Source organism: Entelurus aequoreus, linkage group LG22 (assembly GCF_033978785.1).
Source record: "Entelurus aequoreus isolate RoL-2023_Sb linkage group LG22, RoL_Eaeq_v1.1, whole genome shotgun sequence".
NCBI classification, from domain to species: domain Eukaryota; kingdom Metazoa; phylum Chordata; class Actinopteri; order Syngnathiformes; family Syngnathidae; genus Entelurus; species Entelurus aequoreus.
The window spans coordinates 23,486,593-23,507,101 of record NC_084752.1 but is presented as its reverse complement, the minus strand read 5'-3'; the positions used below and the strand labels follow the sequence as shown (position 1 = coordinate 23,507,101).

The 20,509-nt window shown below is 37.7% G+C and overlaps 1 protein-coding gene across 1 annotated transcript in view; it reads left to right on the top strand.

The window, feature by feature from the left end:
- LOC133639224 (stromal cell-derived factor 1-like) overlaps positions 1-11,712 on the top strand; it is a 35,119-nt gene extending 23,407 nt beyond the window's left edge. Inside the window, exons 5-6 of the mRNA XM_062032383.1 lie at positions 1,475-1,558; positions 7,814-11,712. Coding sequence (XP_061888367.1) covers positions 1,475-1,558; positions 7,814-7,853 — 124 coding nt within the window. The 3' untranslated portion in view covers positions 7,854-11,712. The remainder of the gene's footprint in view (positions 1-1,474; positions 1,559-7,813) is intronic.
- Positions 11,713-20,509: the final 8,797 nt, after the last annotated feature.

The window sequence follows — 20,509 nt, the reverse complement described above, 5'->3', positions numbered from 1 at the left end:
AATAAGTTTTTCAACTTGTTTAAGTCGGGGTCCAGTCGGAGAATGACGTACAAGATTTTAAAATATTTTAGATTAATGTTTCTCTACCATTTCTAGTTCTATTATTTTTCACAGGGCCTTAGGATGGTACATTTGTAACCGTAATTCCAAAAAGAGATCATTAATATTGAAAAAAAGTCTGCCTTTCTTTGTTTATCTGTATGTTAGTTAGCATGTCACTTCCTGGTTCACGCTGGTAAACACATGGTTTCCAACCATTCCCTTTAAAAAAAACGTAATCGTCCAGTATTTAGAAGCAAAAGTATGCGTGTTGTATAGACTTACTTTGTCGCAAATTAAGGTGAGAATGTAAATGGCAAACATGCACCTTATAAATTCAGGTCCCAGCCAAATAGTGTAACACAAATAATTAAGGCAAAAAAAAAATCCACCAACCAGGTAGAGGTGAAGACAAATGGCCTTTAAGGAAGTTGCAACCTTAACCTGGTAAGTGAATTTTTGCGAAATAGGAACACTATTTATTGCATGATTTTTATGAATATTACATGCATCTTTATAAGCCTTTATAACAGTGGTTCTTAACCTGGGTTCGATCGAACCCTAGGGGTTCGGTGAGTCGGCCGCAGAGGTTCGGCGGGGGTCAAAACACACCTGATTCATCGTGTAAATACAAACTTCTCCCTATCGGCGAATTACGGATACGGCAAAAGCTGACTGGTTTGCAGGTGTGTAATTTGTTGTGAGTTTATGCACTGTGTTGGTTTTGTTGTTTGAACAAGGTGATGTTCATGCACGGTTCATTTTATGCACCAGTAAAAAAATATGATAACACTTTAGTATGGGGAACATATTCACCATTAATTAGTTGCTTATTAACATGCAAATTTGTAACATATTGGCTCTTATCTAGTCATTATTAAGTACTTATTAATGCCTTACTCGGCATGGCCTTATTATAACCCTAACCCTCTAACCCTGACCCTAACCCTAACCAAATAACTCTAAATTAAGTCTTTATTACTTAGAATATGTTCCACTAGTGTCCAAATAACTCTAAATTAAGTCTTTGTTACTTAGAATATGTTCCACTAGTGTCCAAATAACTCTAAAGTAAGTCTTTGTTACTTAGAATATGTTCCCCATACTAAAGTGTTGCCAAAAACCTATAACTTTGTCTTGAATTTGAAAAAAAACAACATTTTATTTTTCACTAAAGAAGGGTTCGGTGAATGCGCATATGAAACTGGTGGGGTTCGGTACCTCCAACAAGGTTAAGAACCTCTGCTTTATAAGCTTATATCCGAGTTCTTTCTCTGCACACAATTACATGTATTTGGAGTTTTGTTAGCCGTGTTATCTAATTCCCCAGCAAACCAGGTCTCATTTGCACACATTGGATTTAAAAATCCCTAACTGTATCCCAGCTCAGAAAATCTAATATTCAAATTGTGTCATGTTTTTTTTCCCCACACAGTGCCAAGCTGAAGAACAACCGGGAAGTTTGCATCAACCCTGAAACCAAGTGGCTGCAACAGTACTTGAAGAACGCCATTAACAAGTGAGAGTAATTCTCACTTTCTTCTGCATCCTTGACAAAGACAGACACGAATAATTCGAATTTGGAGCCTGGAGAGTACAAATAAACCACAGTTACAAATTGCCGGTTGACCGTCTAGCTGGTACTTACTCAGCGAAAGCGTTGACGCATGCAGCTGAGTTATCATCTGTGAAATGATCTGCATTAAGTTGAGGAAAGTCATAAATCTTCTTGCGGTGCGACGGCTTCCTCCTTTCTCATAACCTTCTGCCTGAGAATCACAGGCGTCATCACAGAGTTTATCATCATCAGTTCGCTCGCCGCACTTAAGCACGCAAGTATGTCAACTGGCTTTTTAAAGGCATTCATTGCATAATTATCGCCACTAATTGCACATTAACAGCGGACCAGCCTTAGCCGTAGGGCAACACTGGGGGAGGAAAGCGTAAAAAGTCCAACAATAGCAGAAGCGCGTTCAGATTTTAACAAGCAATGTAGTTAAAATCAACACATTCCTCATAAACAAAATGTGTCTGGTAGTGATTATTGCCAGGCTGCGTGCCTGCTTCTTTGAAACATGGTGAACACTCAAAGCGCACAATATAAAGATACACAATAAATTAATTTACTGGTGTTGTTTACTGTGTTTGTGCAGGGTCAATCTTTGTTGATTGGCTGGGCAACGTCAAAAGTTTATACTGCCCTATGGCAGTCACATTACGGTATGTTTCGGACTATAAGCCTCTACTTTTTTCCCAAGCTTTGAATCCTGCGGCTTTTACAGAGGTGCCGCCAATTAATGGATATTTCTTCACTAATGGCTAAATTATGGAATGGATGAGGCAAAGAAATCAGACAATGTCCTAAAATGATCCACTTGAAGAAACTGTTCAAACCTAAAGTGTTTAAAAAAGTACAAGGAATAAGAATCCCGATAAACATTTTGAACCTTTTGTTTTTTTTTGACGTTTTGTTTGATTAGGGCAGGGGTGTCAACGGTTTTATCCGGCCCGTGGGAGGAGTTTGCTAAGTTTAAAAATGAGCCAACATTTTTGAATAAAAGAAACAGCTGTTCTAAATGTGTCCGCTAGATGTCGCAATAGCAATTCTTTGTATCTTTGTAGATGATGCTACATAAGTTAAAAAAAAATAAACCACATGATGTTAGTGCACTAGTCGAGGAAAATGAGCAAACTACAAAAATACCATCCTGTAATTTGATTTTGATATCATTTTTTTATCTTAATAGATTTAAAATGAATACCATTTAGTTTACTGATGAACAATATCACTTAATTTATTCAGAAAGTATAAATAACGACAAATAAAGGTAGAACCACTAGGCCACCTACTCAGTGGACTAGTGATTAGAGTGCCCTGAGATCAGTAGGTTGTGAGTTCAAACCCCGGCCGAGTCATACCATAGACTATAAAAATGGGACCCATTACCTCCCGAGCTCGGCAATCAACATCAAGGGTTGGAATTGGGGGTTAAATCAGCAAAAATGATTCCCGGGCGTGGCCACTGCTGCTGCCCACTCCTCCCTTCACCTCCCAGGGCGTGAACTAGGGGATGGGTCGAATGCAGAGGACAAATTTCACTACACCTAGTGTGTGTGACAATCATTAGTACTTTAACTTTAACTTTTAAAATACTATTAACCGCAACATGTAAGTGCAAAAAAACAACAACAACATTATGATTTATACATTTTCAGAATGTGCTTGCTTGTTCTAATTTTAAATAAAGAAAACAACCTGTAGTTGTCTTTATTTTTAAGTTATCGTGCCGTGATTTTACCAGTCCGGCCCACTTGGGAGTAGATTTTTCTCCATGTGGCCCCCCGATCTAAAATGAGTTTGACACCCCTGGATTAGGGGTTTTACTGCCGTGTTATAGGAGCTGTTTGGAAACAATTAATGTATGTAAATAAACATTTGATAAATATTTCTCTGTAAATATCTAATTTCAGTGTATATCTGCAGTTTATAGTCCGTCTAAAATTTAGTGGGTGTGGCTTGTAGTCCGGAAAATACAGTGTATTGCTTGTCATATGCTCGCTCCTTATAAAAGAATAAGGGGCAGCAACTCTACTTCATACTGATTTAAATGCGAAAAACTAATTATGTTGGTCAATTAGGACAGGTGAGTGGTTTTGGCTGGGCAACAGCGCACATATTTTTGAGGATATGAAAAAGGCGAGTCGTTTCCTGCTGCTGCCCACTACAAATGTTTCCACCTGTTTTGAATAACACATTGAGACTGACGACCAAACACAACATTTCACACCACGGCGCGTCAGATGGGAAGCAGCGCCACTTTGAACACTTCAAAGTTAGTTGTGGTTCATTCGGCATGGGAACGGACATACGTTTATTAGTGCGCTTCACGTGATACAAGTCCCGTATAAAGAAGTTCTACCTCTACCTGGTAGCCCGAGTGTATCACATGCCAACAATGTTTTTACAGCTACGAGAGGTGGACTCAAACATGAAATGTGATATGAAGCGTTACAGACTAAAAACTGGGCACGTGGGAAATGTTGCTCTTACAAGAATGAAAGCTGTAGATTAAAATCTGAAACCTTTGTTCTGGTAGGAAGCGAGCATGTCTGCCCTTTGTCACCATCGCCCTTTTAAATTGTGAAAATGCCTCCACTGTATATTGCCTGTAAAAACAAACATTGTGCACATCATAAACATCAATGAATGCTTGTTTAAAGCTGAACAACATTAGGATCAAGTCTGCTAACATGTCTCAACATTATGTATATATGATAACACAGGGGGTCCGTATAGCGGCGGTCTTCAACAGGGGGTCCGTAGAAGGGTAGTGAAATTTCTGGTTGATTAGTCCAGTGTTGTTCAACCACTGTGCCCGTGAGATACAGTCCGGTGTGCTGTGGGAGATTATGTAATTTCACTTATTTGGGTTAAAAAATATTTTTTTGCAAACCAGTAGTTATAGGTGGTCGGAGTTGGCGCAAATTGCAGCCACGCTTCCGTCAGTCTACCCCAGGGCAGCTGTGGCTATGAAAGTAGCTTACCACCACCAGGTGTGAATGAATGATGGGTTCTACATGTAAAGCGACTTTGGGTACTTAGAAAAGCGCTATATAAATCCCAGGTATTATTATTATTATTATAATCCGCAAATAACGTGCCGTTGTTGAGTGTCTGTGCTGTCTGGAGCTCGGAAGTATACCCATGTTATACTCTTCCATATCAGTAGGTGGCAGCAAGTAGCTAATGTCGTAGATGTAGATGTCGGGAACATGGTTTGTCGTGATCACAATATGCAGATGACAGCGGGAGGCAGTGTGCAGGTAAAAAGGTATCTAATGCTTAAACCAAAAATAAACCAAAGACGAGTGCCCCTAAGAAAAGGCATTGAAGCTTAGGGAAGGCTATGCAAAATGAAACTAAAATTGAACTGGCTGCAAAATAAACAAAAACAGAATTCTGGACGACAGCAAAGACTTACAGCGTGTGGGGCAGAGACGGCGTCCACAAAGTACATCCGGACATGACATGACGATCAACGATGTCCCCACAAAGAAGGATAGCATTCGCACAACTTAAATGGTCTTGATTGCTAAAACAAAGCAGGTGCGGGGAATAGCGCTCAAAGGAAGACATGAAGCTGCTACAGGAAAATACCAACAAAAAAGGAAAAAGTCACCAAAATAGGTGCGCAAGACAACAACTAAAACAGTACACACAGGAAAACACCAAACAACTCAAAATAAGTCATTGCTTAGAAATAACAGCCAAATTGATGGAGAGATACTTATATATCCTGTATAAAAATGTATTTTAAGTTAAAGTGGTCCTAATAAAAGTATAGCGCTACTAATCGCTAGCAGCCAAATAGAGCACTAATTGTGAGCTATCCTAAATGCTAACATGAATTTAATAATATAATTATTCATGTTTTCAGTTCAAACCTGCAAGGTACAGTGAGTAGGGTGGGAATACTGCTGCCATTTATAAACTACTGTACAGTGTGTTGGATTAAAGTTAATGTTTGTATAAAGACATTTAAATTTGTGGAAAAATTGTCAGAGGAATAATATATAAAGAAGACTAATCCAGTGTTTTTCAACCTTTTTTGAGCCAAGGCACATTTTATTCATTAAAAAAATCCGGAGGCACACCATCAGCAGAAAACAAAAAAATTAAACTCAGCAGCCGATATTGACAGTAAAAAGTCATCCTCGCAATTGTTGGATATAAATTCGAACCATAACTAACCATGCATCACTATAGCTCTTGTCTCAAAGTAGGTGTACTGTCACCACCTGTCACATCACGCCGTGACTTATTTGGAGTTGTTTGATGTTTTCCTGTGTGTAGTGTTTTAGTTTTTGTCTTGCGCTCCTATTTTGTTGTTGATTGTCATGTCATGTACGGATGGATGTACTTTGTGGACGCCGTCTGCTCCACGCGCTGTAAGTCTTTGCTGTCGTCCAGCATTCCGTTTTTGTTTACTTTGCAGCCATTTTAGTTTTAGTTTCGTTTTGCATGGCCATCCCTAAGCTTTAATGCCTTTTGTTTATTTTTGGTTTAAGCATTAGATACCTTTTTACCTGCACGCTGCCTCCCGCTGTCGTCTGCATATTGTGATCACGACAAACCATGTTCCCGACATCAAAGCATCTGCTGCCACCTACTGATATGGAAGAGCATTACACAGTTACTCTGCCGAGCTCTTGACGGTACAGATAATAATTACTGGTTATTGGCAAAAAATATTTTTAACCCAATTAGGTGAATTTACACAATTTCCCACGGCACACCAAACAATATCTCACAGTACACTAGTGTGCCGCGGCACAGTGGTTGAAAAACACTGCCCTACGGGATCGCGGGGATCAATTCATACTAATCAGCCTTCATTAATTTAAAGCCATACTACCGTATTTTTCGGAGTATAAGTCGCACCGGAGTATAAGTCGCACCTGCCGAAAATGCATAATAAAGAAGAAAAAAAACATATATAAGTCGCACTGGAGTATAAGTCGCATTTTTTGGGGAAATGTATTTGATAAAACCCAACACCAAGAATAGACATTTGAAAGGCAATTTAAAATGAATAAAGAATAGTGAACAACAGGCTGAATAAGTGTACGTTATATGACGCATAAATAACCAACTGAGAACGTGCCTGGTATGTTAACGTAACATATTATGGTAAGAGTCATTCAAATAACTATAACATATAGAACATGCTATACGTTTACCAAACAATCTGTCACTCCCGATCGCTAAATCCCATGAAATCTTATACGTCGAGTCTCTTACGTGAATGAGCTAAATAATATTATTTGATATTTTACGGTAATGTGTTAATAATTTCACACATAAGTCGCTCCTGAGTATAAGTCGCACCCCCGGCCAAACTATGAAAAAAAACTGCGACTTATAGTCAGAAAAATACGGTAATTATTCGATACAGCACTGAGTATGCAAAAACAAATGCAAGATTATTATTATTATATACAGAAAAATATGATGATCACACAATGCTACTCCATTTATCGACTTCTAAATTCCATTAACACAGTGGTTCTCAAACTTTTTTCACCAAGTACCACCTCAGAAAAAACGTGTCTCCAAGTACCACCGTAATGACCAAGATTAAAATACAGTAGCATAAAATGTCTAAGTATTAGTTAAAAACAAGGAACACGCATATTTCATATTTTTGGCCACTGCTACATTACACACAGTTTGAACAGTAACAGTTTTTGCTGTTGTCCAGCATTCCGTTTTTGTTTACTTTGCAGCCATTTTAGTTTTAGTTTCGTTTTGCATAGCCATCCCTAAGCTTTAATGCCCTTTGTTTATTTTTGGTTTAAGCATTAGATACCTTTTTACATGCACGCTGCCTCCCGCTGTCGTCTGCATATTGTGATCACGACAAACCATGTTCCCGACATCAAAGCATCTGCTGCCACCTACTGATATGGAAGAGCATTACACAGTTACTCTGCCGAGCTCTTGACGGTACAGATAATAATTACTGGTTTGCAAAAAATATTTTTAACCCAATTAGGTGAATTTACACAATTTCCAAACAATATCTCACAGTACACTAGTGTGCCGCGGCACAGTGGTTGAAAAACACTGCCTTACGGGATCGCGGGGAGTGCTGTATACCAGTAAATACAAAAATGATTGTCAGTATAGACACACACAAAAAAATGAATGAATTTCCTCGTTAATAAGAGGACATGGTTTGACCATCCACTGTGTTTCTGAACGTGTGTGCAGGGTGAAGAAGTCCAGAAGGCGTAACAACAAGAAGAACTAAGTCCGAGGGATGTTTTCTACCAGGTCAAGCATCCTGGGGTCCAACCTGTGTACCTCTCTACCACTGCTATGGATGTATGTAAACACGCTGTATGTACCCGTCCACTTCTCTGGACCGCTTGCACAACCAGCACTTCGACGCCAATCTGTGCCGCCACCCGACATGGGCCCCTCTGGACTTCCACTGACTCGTCCCCCACGCTCCATGGTGGCACCAAGTGCAATTAAAGCCTAGCTTGGGATAACGGACGCATCATGATGTTTATTGTGTCTTAGTGAGCGCTAGGTCAACGTGTGTGTGTGTGTGTGTGTGTGTGTGTGTGTGTGTGTGTGTGTGTGTGTGTGTGTGTGTGTGTGTGTGTGTGTGTGTGTGTGTGTGTGTGTGTGTGTGTGTGTGTGTGTGTGTGTGTGTGTGTGTGTGTGTGTGTGTGTGTGTGTGTGTGTGTGTGTGTGGAAAAAAGAGCATGTGGAGCTTTCTTTCCTATTGGCAAGTGCTTATGGGGAAGGAATCAAGTCAGATGTCCTATAAACAATAGGCCCTTTTCCATCAAACTTTTGCTTCCTGCTGGATCTATAGTTTCCTGTAGAAGTGGGTGGTTTGTGTTTCCACCGCATTTCACAGTTCAGGTTAGTATATACAATATCAGGCTGATGGCGTATGGCCGTGCGTTTCCCACCTAGGCCTTCAGTGATGTCCGACTTCAATGATTACCTCTCAAAATACCATCATTGATGTCATTTCTGGAGAAATACTATACAGGAACACATTTACGCACTACTGTGCATTGTACAAAACGGGTTATTTTCTGGCGCATTTAAAAATCAATAAACCCGCATCAGCAATATGTGGTGAGAACTCCGAAAGGTTCCTCAAGAACTAAATCTACCCGGGTAGTTTTTGGTGGGAACACACGGGGGAACTTTAAGTGGGGAAGTTCCTAAAAAAAAAAAAAGTTCCTGCGGTGGAAAAGGGCCGATTCAATATTATTTGTTGGCAGGTAACAATAACAAATCTCCCACTGTCTTTTAAATAAGCAAATATTTACCGCTGGATCAAATGTGTGTTAAGTATATATGAAAGTGGCACTCTTTTTTAAAAGTCTTGTGACAAGCACTGATCATGTGGTGCAACAACTATAAAAGGCATTTTTTATATTTTCATGTAAAGATTACAGGTAGCGATGTGTTCATATTCAGTAGCTTGCAAACTTATGGCAATCAAATGTGAATTACAACATGTTAATGTCATCTCCTGCAGACAAACGCGATAAAGAGGATTGAATAAGTGGAGTATTGTTAAAGTTAAAGTACCAAGGATTGTCACACACACACACGAAGTGTGGCCTAATTATTCTCTGCATTTGACCCATCACCCTTGATCACCCCCTGGGAGGTGAGGGGAGCAGTGAGCAGAAGCAGTGGCCGCGCCCGGGAATCATTTTTGGTGATTTAACCCCCAATTCCAAGCCTTGATGCTGAGTGCCAAGCAGGGAGGTAATGGGTCCCATTGGTGTATATGTATTGTTTATTAATGCAGATTTTGCTGACTGGACATATCGCTATAGAGACCAAATATTTATTCAGTGTCACAAGTACAAACCTCAGCAAAACAATCGCAATTCCGAACCTGTTTTTTACCATTTTTACACAGCAGCGGAGACTGAATTGTTGACAATTTGAACAAATATTGTCAAAAAGGGAACGTCCATGACGGCAAAAAGAAAGTTTGGATGATTTTTTTATACATAGAAATATATATTTTTGAGCCACTTTATTACCTGTTATTTCTTGGGAATGTTACTGTTTTATTTGTATATTGTATGTGTTCTCACTGAATTGCTTTTTTTTTTTAATGCAACATACTGGTCAATACTACAGTAAATGAAGGCTAGAATATTTTAAACTTCCAGCAGTATTAAGCTACTGTGCATTACGTTTTGAATTCAATTTCCAGTTATTGGTTCCAAAACAATATGCAACGCAGAAATCGAAAGATTTATTTTTATTTTTACAATGTTGCTGCTCAAACGCAAGTTAATTAAATACTGTCCTCCTATTGTTTTTGTTCCCTGTATTCATTCATTCAACATTCTATATTAGTATATCTTGTTTGAGGATAGAAGTCATCATTATTGAGTAATATTTGGAAACATATTTCAGCCCAGCTACACCTAATACCTGATTGGCTTTTTACACTGTTGCCCAATGTTTGTATTTAGTGTCAGTAAAGCGATTGAGCCAAAGCAGAACAAAAGCTGCAGTTTTAGATCTAAGCGAACAACATGTGCTTTCTATTAACACACTGCCAGCGCCCTGTATACTTATTCTCTGCAGAACTGTCCTTTTATCCATAAAATGTTATGGAGGTGTTGCTTGTGGTCTTTGCTAACATCTTTGTTTTGTTTGACAAATGGCAGCCTGCTTGCTTACAGGCGATAATATTATTGAGCCAACAATGCAACAATTCATACTAATCAGCCTTCATTAATTTAAAGCCATACTACCGTATTTTTCGGAGTATAAGTCGCACCGGAGTATAAGTCGCACCTGCAAAAAATGCATAATAAAGAAATAAAAAATATATATATAAGTCGCACTGGAGTACAAGTCGCATTTTTTGGGGAAATGTATTTGATAAAACCCAACACCAAGAATAGACATTTGAAAGACAATTTAAAATAAATAAAGAATAGTGAACAACAGGCTGAATAAGTGTACGTTATATGAGGCATAAATAACCAACTGAGAACGTGCCTGGTATGTTAACGTAACATATTATGGTAAGAGTCATTCAAATAACTATAACATATAGAACATGCTATACATTTACCAAACAATCTGTCACTCCTAATCGCTAAATCCCATGAAATCTTATACGTCTAGTCTCTTACGTGAATGAGCTAAATAATATTATTTGATATTTTACGGTAATGTGTTAATAATTTCACACATAAGTTGCTCCTGAGTATAAGTGCCAAACTATGAAAAAAAACTGCGACTTATAGTCCGAAAAATACGGTAATTATTCGATACAGCACTGAGTATGCAAAAACAAATGCAAGATTATTATTATTATATACAGAAAAATATGATGATCACACAATGCTACTCCATTTATCGACTTCTAAATGCCATTAACACAGTGGTTCTCAAACTTTTTTCACCAAGTACCACGTCAGAAAAAACGTGTCTCCAAGTACCACCGTAATGACCAAGATTAAAATACAGTAGCATAATATGTCTAAGTATTAGTTAAAAACAAGGAACACGCATATTTCATATTTTTGGCCACTGCTACATTACACACAGTTTGAACAGTAACAATGTAAACACTGTACTTTAATTATGTGATTATTTGGCATATAACTAGATGTAACCCGTGTACGGCTAGTGGTACACATACCACAGTTTGAGAATCACTGCATTCGCATAACAACAAAAATACGTTATGCATTGAATAAATATGGGTATAAATGTGCACAGGACTTTAAAGACATTTTTCTAGCAATACTAAAAATATTTACTAATATTGTACTCCACACAGACGAATGAATGCATTTTCTTTTTGTCACAGTTTGTGTCACGATTGTATCACTTGTGTACAATGCATACTTGTCTGTTGCAGATGTGATTAATTCAAAGCCATTTATCATTTTAAAAATCACATTATCAATTAACTTTACTCTCCATTAGAGGGGAGTATGATTATTTAACAACATGGGGTGTGCGGTCCATTTGGACTCCCAAAATGTGAAACATGTTATTCTTAATTATGTTAGCCTTTGCATTTTGTATGTAAGCCAAGATGTATTTTAGCTATGATACTCAAAGCCTTTTCAATAAAGTCACATTAAAAATAAACCAGATAAGTCTTTTTGTATTATCATTTTATTTACACCAATTGTTTTGTTTTTTGTTCACTCACTTTAAAATTACAGCTTGTATTATTAAAAAAATCATCATGAATCAAAAATATCTATGTCGCACCAGTCACTAAACTAACAATCCAAACTAACTATTCTTGCACATTTATATAAGAGCAACTTTTTTTGATTGATTGATTGAGACTTGTATTAGTAGATTGCACAGTACAGTACATATTCCGTACAATTGACCACTAAATGGCAACACCCGAATACATTTTTCAACTTGTTTAAGTCGGGGTCCACGTTAATCAATTCATGGTAGTGATAACTGATTTTTTTTTTTAACTTACATCTTTGTTAACATCTCTTTGTTTCTTACATATGTGTTTATTTTTATTTTGGTTCTACTGTTTTCAAAGATTTGGTGTCAAACTGAATTTTCAAGTGCTTTTTCATTGTATTCCCTTCACATTGGTCAACTAATGCTCTAAACACAGAAATGATCATTACCCAAAGCACAAACATAACGAATGCAACAGCAAAATACTGCAGAGTAAAATTGCTGCAATTACATAATTGCTTCAGAAATACATTTCAAAAGCAAACGCAAAAGAAACATGCTGCAAATGTCAGAACATACACAAGCATGAAGAGAAATGCTGCAGTTTTACAGAACAAAAGATAAGGGTGTCCAAACCACAAGATGCCTCGTCTGCAATTTCAATTTGGCCCGCAAAACAACGTCACAAGGTCAATTTCAATAAGCAACCTGGCCATGTGAGGTGTTTTTATTATACATTTGAACACCCAGGGTCTGAAATGTAAATACCCAGGGGTCTGACCGATAGCAATCTGTCACCATCTTGTGAGCACTGTTAGAAACTCAGGTCAGTGACCATGATGTAAGCTTTCTTGGTTTTACCGGCACATCATTAACTTATATGACCCAAACCAAAGAACCTTTCCTAGTCCTAGTGCAGAAATAAAAAATTCAACCAGCACAAAAAGTCAACACACAATGTCACACACAACACGACCTGCTCACTGAAATTTGTGGATATTATAAAAAAAAAACGTCCCATCACAATAAAAAATGATAAATTACACCCATTAATTTATAAATCCATTGCAAGGCATGATGTACTGTGTGATGACTGTATTATGAAAATAGTATATATCTGTATCATGAATCAATTTAAGTGGACTCCGACTTAAACAAGTTGAAAAACTTATACGGGTGTTACCATTTAGTGGTCAATTGTACGGAATATGTACTTCACTGTGCAAACTACTAATAAAAGTTTCAATCCATCCATCCATCTTCTTCCGCTTATCCGAATAAAAAAAAAGTTTCAATCAATCAATCAAAATGGGAAAAATGCTAAACAATCTCTCCACACTTATCCATGTTTGACTTTTAGCTGCTTGGTATTTCTAAATGAATACAAAGTTTTAAAGAAGTCGTCACGGAAGTAAACACGGTAGGAGTTGAACTTTCACATACTCTTTCACATAGAATAATTATTAATTATATATATATATATATATATATATATATATATATATATATTATATTATTATATATATAATGGATATATAATTAATAATTATTCTAATTTAATTTTAAGAGTATGTGAAAGTTCAACTCCTACCGTGTTTACTTCCGTGACGACTTCTTTAAAACTTTGTATTCATTTAGAAATACCAAGCAGCTAAAAGTCAAACATGGATAAGTGTGTGTTTGCTGGAGGGCAGAAGAAACGATATAAAGACCAGCTGAAGACTGCACTAAGGAAGTGTAAAATCAGACCTGAGGCCCTGGAGGGTGTGGCTGCTGATCGTAACACCTGGCGTCAGCTGTGCCAGGATGGCACCTGCCTGCTGGAGGAGGATAGGACAGCCAGGAAACAGGAGAGAAGACTCAGGAGGAATACACCTACGGTTGCCGTTTCCTCCACCACCACCACATTTACATGCCCTACCTGCAGTAGGGTTTATTTATCCAGGATAGGGCTAGTCAGCCACCAACGAACTCACCGATAGAAAGTGGATGTCGTCATCGGACTCGATGGACAACCATAAGCAAGCAAGTAAGCAATAATAATACAATGGATATATAATAAATATATATATTATAGCTCGGTTGGTAGAGTGGCCGTTCCAGCAACTTTAGGGTTCCAGGTTCAATCCCTGCTTCTGCCAACCTAGTCACTGCTGTTGTGTCCTTGGGCAAGACACTTTACCCACCTGCTCCCAGTGCCACCAACACTGGTTTAAAAATGTAACTTAGATATTGGGTTTCACTATGTAAAGCGCTTTGAGTCACAAGAGAAAAAGCGTTATATAAATATAATTCACTTCACTTCATTATATATTAATATATATATATATATATATATATATATATATATATATATATATATATATATATATATATATATATATATATATATATATATATATATATATATATATAATATATATATATATATATGTCTTAATTAGATTATCCAAAAAATAGTGCTCGATACCGTGGTAGAGCGTAATATGTATGTGTGGGAAAAAAATCACAAGACTATTTCATCTCTACAGGCCTGTTTCATGAGGGGTTTTCCTCAATCCTCAGATTTTTTTTTTTTTTAAATCTCCTGAGGATTGAGGAAAACCCCTCATGAAACAGGCCTGTAGAGATGAAATAGTCTTGTGATTTTTTTCCCACACATACATATATATATATATATATATATATATATATATATATATATATATATATATATATATATATATATACAGTATATATATACAGTATATATATAACACACCTCATTCAATGTGTTTTCTTTATTTTCATGACTATTTACATTGTAGATTGTCACTGAAGGCATCACAACTATGAATGAACACATGTGGAGTTATGTACTTAACATAAAAAGGTGAAATAACTGAAAACATGTTTTATTTTCTAGTTTCTTCAAAATAGCCACCCTTTGCTCTGATTACTGCTTTGCACACTCTGGGCATTCTCTTGATGAGCTTCAAGCACACCTGTGAATTGAAACCCATTTCAGGTGACTACCTTTTGAAGCTCATCGAGAGAATGCTAAGAGTGTGCAAAGCAGAAACTTGAACGGAAATAAAAGACGTTAAAATGCTTAAAAAGAGCAAAATAGGTCAATATTACATGTTATTATGAATGTGCCTGTTACTACTTTACAAGACACAATTTACAATTAAAGTGCGTACCGTAGGGAAGGGATCCAATTGGCCCTATTCCTGGGTGGATTTCACGAGAGGAAGAGGGGGGTTAATCATTATGCAATGCACTCGCCTGATAATGATGGAAAGTGCCACTCTGCATAGCAACTGACGCTGTGGTCAAAGTTGGAATTAGATATTAGATAATGCCTCCTCACCCAATTCGTCACATTTCATGTGTCAGGTAAACCATGACAAATGGGTCTTCCTACTGTATATAAAACCTAGATGGAAGTGTTTTGATGTTTTCTAAGCACTTTGTAGGCAGAATAGATCGACTCCCGCAGGCTTCGTTGTAAGATGACTTTTGCTTGCATTTATTTACTAGTTAGAATGCATCAAAAAAGAAAAACATATGTGTGCGTGTCTTATATAAGGATTGTGAATGATTGACAAAATAAAATAAAAAAAAGTAAAAAGACTGGTCAAACTTGTCCAAAGATGTATTGCACCAATAAATGTAAGGATTTTTGCAATATTATAACATTTTATGTATGGCACAAAAATCACAAACTCCACACACAAATAAGTGTAAAATGTAAAAAACGGAATTAAAAAAAAATTAAACAGTGACAGGTGGCAATTTTTCACCAACTTGTGAGGGCTGTTAGAAACTTAGGTTAGCGACCATAATGTGAACTGTATTGGTTATGCCAGCACATCATTTACTTTTTTGACCCAATCCAAACAAACTTTCCTAGTCATGGTGTAGAAAAAAAAATTCAACCAGCACAAAAAGTCAACACACAATGTCACACGTAACACAACCTGCTCACTGAACTTTGTGGATATTATTTTAAAAAAATTAAATACAAAAAAAAACGTCCCATCACCATAAAAAATTATAAATTACACCCATTTACCTATTTCCCATTGCAAGGCATGATGTGAAAAATTCAAAACACTCTCTCCACACTTACCTATGATTGACTTTTAGCTTCTTGATATTTACAAATGATTACAAAATTTAAAAGAAGTCCTCACGGAAGTAAACACGGTAGGAGTTGAACAAATAAATGTAAGGATTTTTGCAATACTATTACATTTTATGTATGGCACAAAAATCCCAAACTCCACACACAAATAAGTATGAAATGTAAAAAACTGAATTAAAACAAATTAAACGGCAACATTTATTTTGTTTTATCATATTGTTATTGTTGTTACTTTTTTATTATTTTACTTGTTTATTCACTCCTAATTAATATCCGTTGTTCTTTTAAATTATATTTAAAGTTGAGTTTTGGTGGTACAATAAATACTCATGTTTTTCAAATTAGTGAACAATCGTGTTATTAATCGTGATTTCAATATCAATGAAAATAATCGTGATTATTGTTAACACTGCAGAGGACACAAGTTATCAGAAAGGATCTATCGTGCCCATTATACTGGTCGGACACATTAACAGCGAGTGTTTCAGATGTGTTCGTTGGTGCTGCTTCATTAATCCGGTGGAGCGACGCGGCGCTCCGAAGTGTCGGCTCTAATCAAGCGGAGCCACACTGAGCGGATTCATTTCACGACGCCGCGCTCTCCTCTGACCTGCGGCCAGTCATATGAGCAACATGAGACACTTTTTGGATCTGCTCCAACTGCTCTCCAAGGTCAAGGTTGCATGTTTGGGCCTTTTGGGCCCACTCACAAATGATTATTGGATTTCTATACCGTGCTTACTCAGCTGACACCCAGCCGTGATGGAGGTGGCTGACATATGGCATGTTTATGAATATATGGCTTGTAGCAGACACACGCAAATTAAGCACGAGTGAGGAATTCTGGGGCGTTTACAAAGTTATAAATGTTCTGAACAAAGTTCGATAAAACAAGGCAAATCAGTTGTGAGTCATAAAATGTATCCAGGGGGCTTCGTGGAGTGTTTGCACATGCTCAGTGCGACTGAGCGCAATAAAAGTAGAGCCTGATGAAGAGACGGCAGCAGGTGACCCGACAGTAATAATAATAGGAAGTTAGCAAAACAAGAAGCACACGCTCGCACACAAATACACCTCTTTTTAACTAGAAATTGTCCATGGAAAGCACCTGTTGACAGATTCTCCACAGATTTTCCTTAGGCTGTAGGTCTGAGGTATGAGTCAAAAATATTGAAGTTCGATGATTTGGTGAAATTGCAAACAGGTAAAAGTATGCACAAAGCAAACTATAACCTGCTACCAAAGAATGTACAACAATTCTTCTCTACTAAAGAGGAGAAATAACTTTAGAAGAAAATCTAATTTAAAACATTTGTATGCACGTACAACACTTAGAACCTTCAGCATATCAGTATGTGGAATTACATAATGGAATGGATTCAGTAAATAAGTTAAACAATGTACTGATATGATCCAGTTTAAGAGGTTGTTCAAATTAATACCGTATTTTTCGGAGTATTAGTCGCTCCGGAGTATAAGTCGCACAGGCCGAAAATGCATAATAAAGAAGGAAAAAAACATATATAAGTCGCACTGGAGTATAAGTCGCATTTTTGGGGGAAATTTATTTAATAAAACCCAACACCAAGAATAGACATTTGAAAGGCAATTTAAAATAAATAAAGAATAGTGAACAACAGGCTGAATAAGTGTACGTTATATGAGGCATAAATAACCAACTGAGAACGTGCCTGGTATGTTAACGTAACATATTATGGTAAGAGTCATTCAAATAACTATAACATATAGAACATGCTATACGTTTACCAAACAATCTGTCACTCCTAATCGCTAAATCCCACGAAATCTTATACGTCTAGTCTCTTACGTGAATGAGCTAAATAATATTATTTGATATTTTACGGTAATGCGTTAATAATTTCACACATAAGTCGCTCCTGAGTATAAGTCGCACCCCCGGCCAAACTGTGAAAAAAACTGCGACTTATAGTCCGAAAAATACGGTAGTGCTTACAAAGTACAAAGAATAATAATTATGGGAAACACTTTCAACCTTATTGAAAATAATATATTCTTCATCTCAATATTTGTATCATAACTGACTTAATTATCTATTACAAAAAGTGAAGTGAATTATATTTATATAGCGCTTTTCTCTAGTGACTCAAAGCGCTTTTACATAGTGAAACCCAATATCTAAGTTACATTTAAACCAGTGTGGGTGGCACTGGGAGGAGGTGGGTAAAGTGTCTTGCCCAAGAACTCAACAGCAGTGACTAGGATGGTGGAAGCGGGGATCGAACCTGGAACCCTCAAGTTGCTGGCACGGCCACTCTACCAACCGAGCTATACCGCCCCACAAAACTGCTGTATTAATCATTCACGGATGTCATTGGGCTACAAAAAGAAGTCAGTAAATGAACGTATATATATTTGTAAACGCTCTCAAGTGCGAAAGGGGTAGGATTAAATAAGCTTTGCTTCTTCCTACTCCTTTTCAGACATGATGTAAAGTGAAATGATATGAAATTGTGTGATGTATTATGCTGTAAGTGCGTTCATGTTCGAAATAAACTTACAAAAATTAAAAAAGAAAGAATGAAAGGTCTGGTCTTTATCTCATGTTTAATCAGTGGCGGGCCGTGCGTTTCCCACCTAGGCCTTCAATGATTAAAGTTAACAAAGGATTAAAGTTAAAAAAAGTTAAAGTCCCAACGATAGTCACACACACACACACACACACTACCTCTCAAAATACCATAATTGATGTCACCACATGACCATTGTTGGAGAAATACTATACAGAAACACATTTATGTACTACTGGGTAAATCGTAAGTGGTACTGTCAAAATTAAAATTGCAAAAAAAAAATTAAAAGTGAAAAAATAAAATATTTGAGCTCACTATTCGCCGCCGTATAAGCCAGTGATACTCCTTGTCGTCGGCTGATAAGAGTGGAAATGGCAAGCACTTCCCCATGTGATCACCAGAACAACTGAGCTAGCTACCGGAGTTGGCCGACATCGTCTCACAAGATGAAGTTTCCCTTTAAATATCCTTCTTGAAAATGGCCTCGCAAATATATTCTAGCCTTTGATGGGTCAATCGTGGACTGTAGTTGATGTCAAGATAAGATTTCCCTCTGTCCGATCATTGGCATTTTTAATGATTCTGTTACTTTTGAACACACATGTTCATACCAAAGACTATAAAAATGGGACCCGTTTCCCTCCCTGCTTGGCATTCAGCATCAAGGGTTGGAGTTGGGGGTTAAATCACCAAAATGATTCCCGGGCGCGGCGCCGCTGCTGCCCACTGCTCCCCAAGGGGATGGGTCAAATGCAGAGGACAAATTTCACCACATCTAGTGTGTGTGTGTGACAATCATTGGTACTTTAATCTTTACTTTAATCTTTAATGAAGGGCATACTTAGTCAACAGCCATACATGTCACACTAAGGGTGGCCGTATATACAACGCCAACACTGTCATAAACCTGTGTCATATAGTGAAACCACACTAAACAACAGTGACAAAACACATTTCGGGAGAATATTTGCACGCAAAACAACATAAACACAACAGAACAAATTCCCAGAATTCCCTGCAGCACCAACTCTACAATATATCTGCCACCTAATCAACGTTTTGTTTTCCTTCTCTGCTATCCCGGTCTGGCTACGGCGCAACACTTCCCGCTTCCTGCTAAATTGCAACTTGTGAATGGATACTCACTTTGGAATGACAAGTGAGTACCCAATCACAATCTCGTTAACATCAGGCTACCTAGATAGGCTACTGTCAACAACTTGTGATCTGATTGGCTATCGCAACTGTCTCTCAACTGTATGTGGTCTCACATTCATCCGCCAACGGTCCCGATGACACATCCGATCACAGGACGCGTAAATGTCACGTTCAACGTGAGACCAGCTGGAAGGCCTTACTGACAACAACTCGTGATCTGATTGGCTGTCGCAACTGTCTATCAACTGTATGTGTCCGTTCACTTACAGTGCACAGACGCCGGCATTGTTGATTCTGAAGACCTCGGGCAGATTTGGCACAGCATGGCAACATAAGCTAGCTGAATTCTGATTGGATACAGACTAAAACTAAAAACAACAGCACTGGAAGGAGCATAATATGACATGAAGAGAATATGAATACTTTTAGATATTTAGGGAAAGTAAATTAAAAAATAATTGTATCTTTAATTATGATCATGATTTCCGGTTATGTTAGGCCAGCAGAGAAGGCCTCGCTGGCCCTGACGGCGCACCACTGTGTTTAATCAATGATCATTTCACACGACTTTGAATGTCAGTGTTCTTACAGTACAATAAACATTAGAAAAGAGGTAGGAACTAGAAAAGCTAAGCCCTATTTCCCACGATGAGGTACTAAGCAAAGTTAGCGAGCTCGTCTGCAATGCTGAGTGCGATGAGGGGGCGACACACCGCCACACAAGGACAGCACCGTCAGGCACAATATGGCTACGCTGTAGGGCACAACTTGGTGAGAATGATCCAGATCCATACCAAAATCTAATGACCCGATCGTTATCCTTTTTCGGACATTTCCTGAAAGTTTCATCAAAACCCGCCACCAACTTTTTTAGATATGTTGCTAACTGAA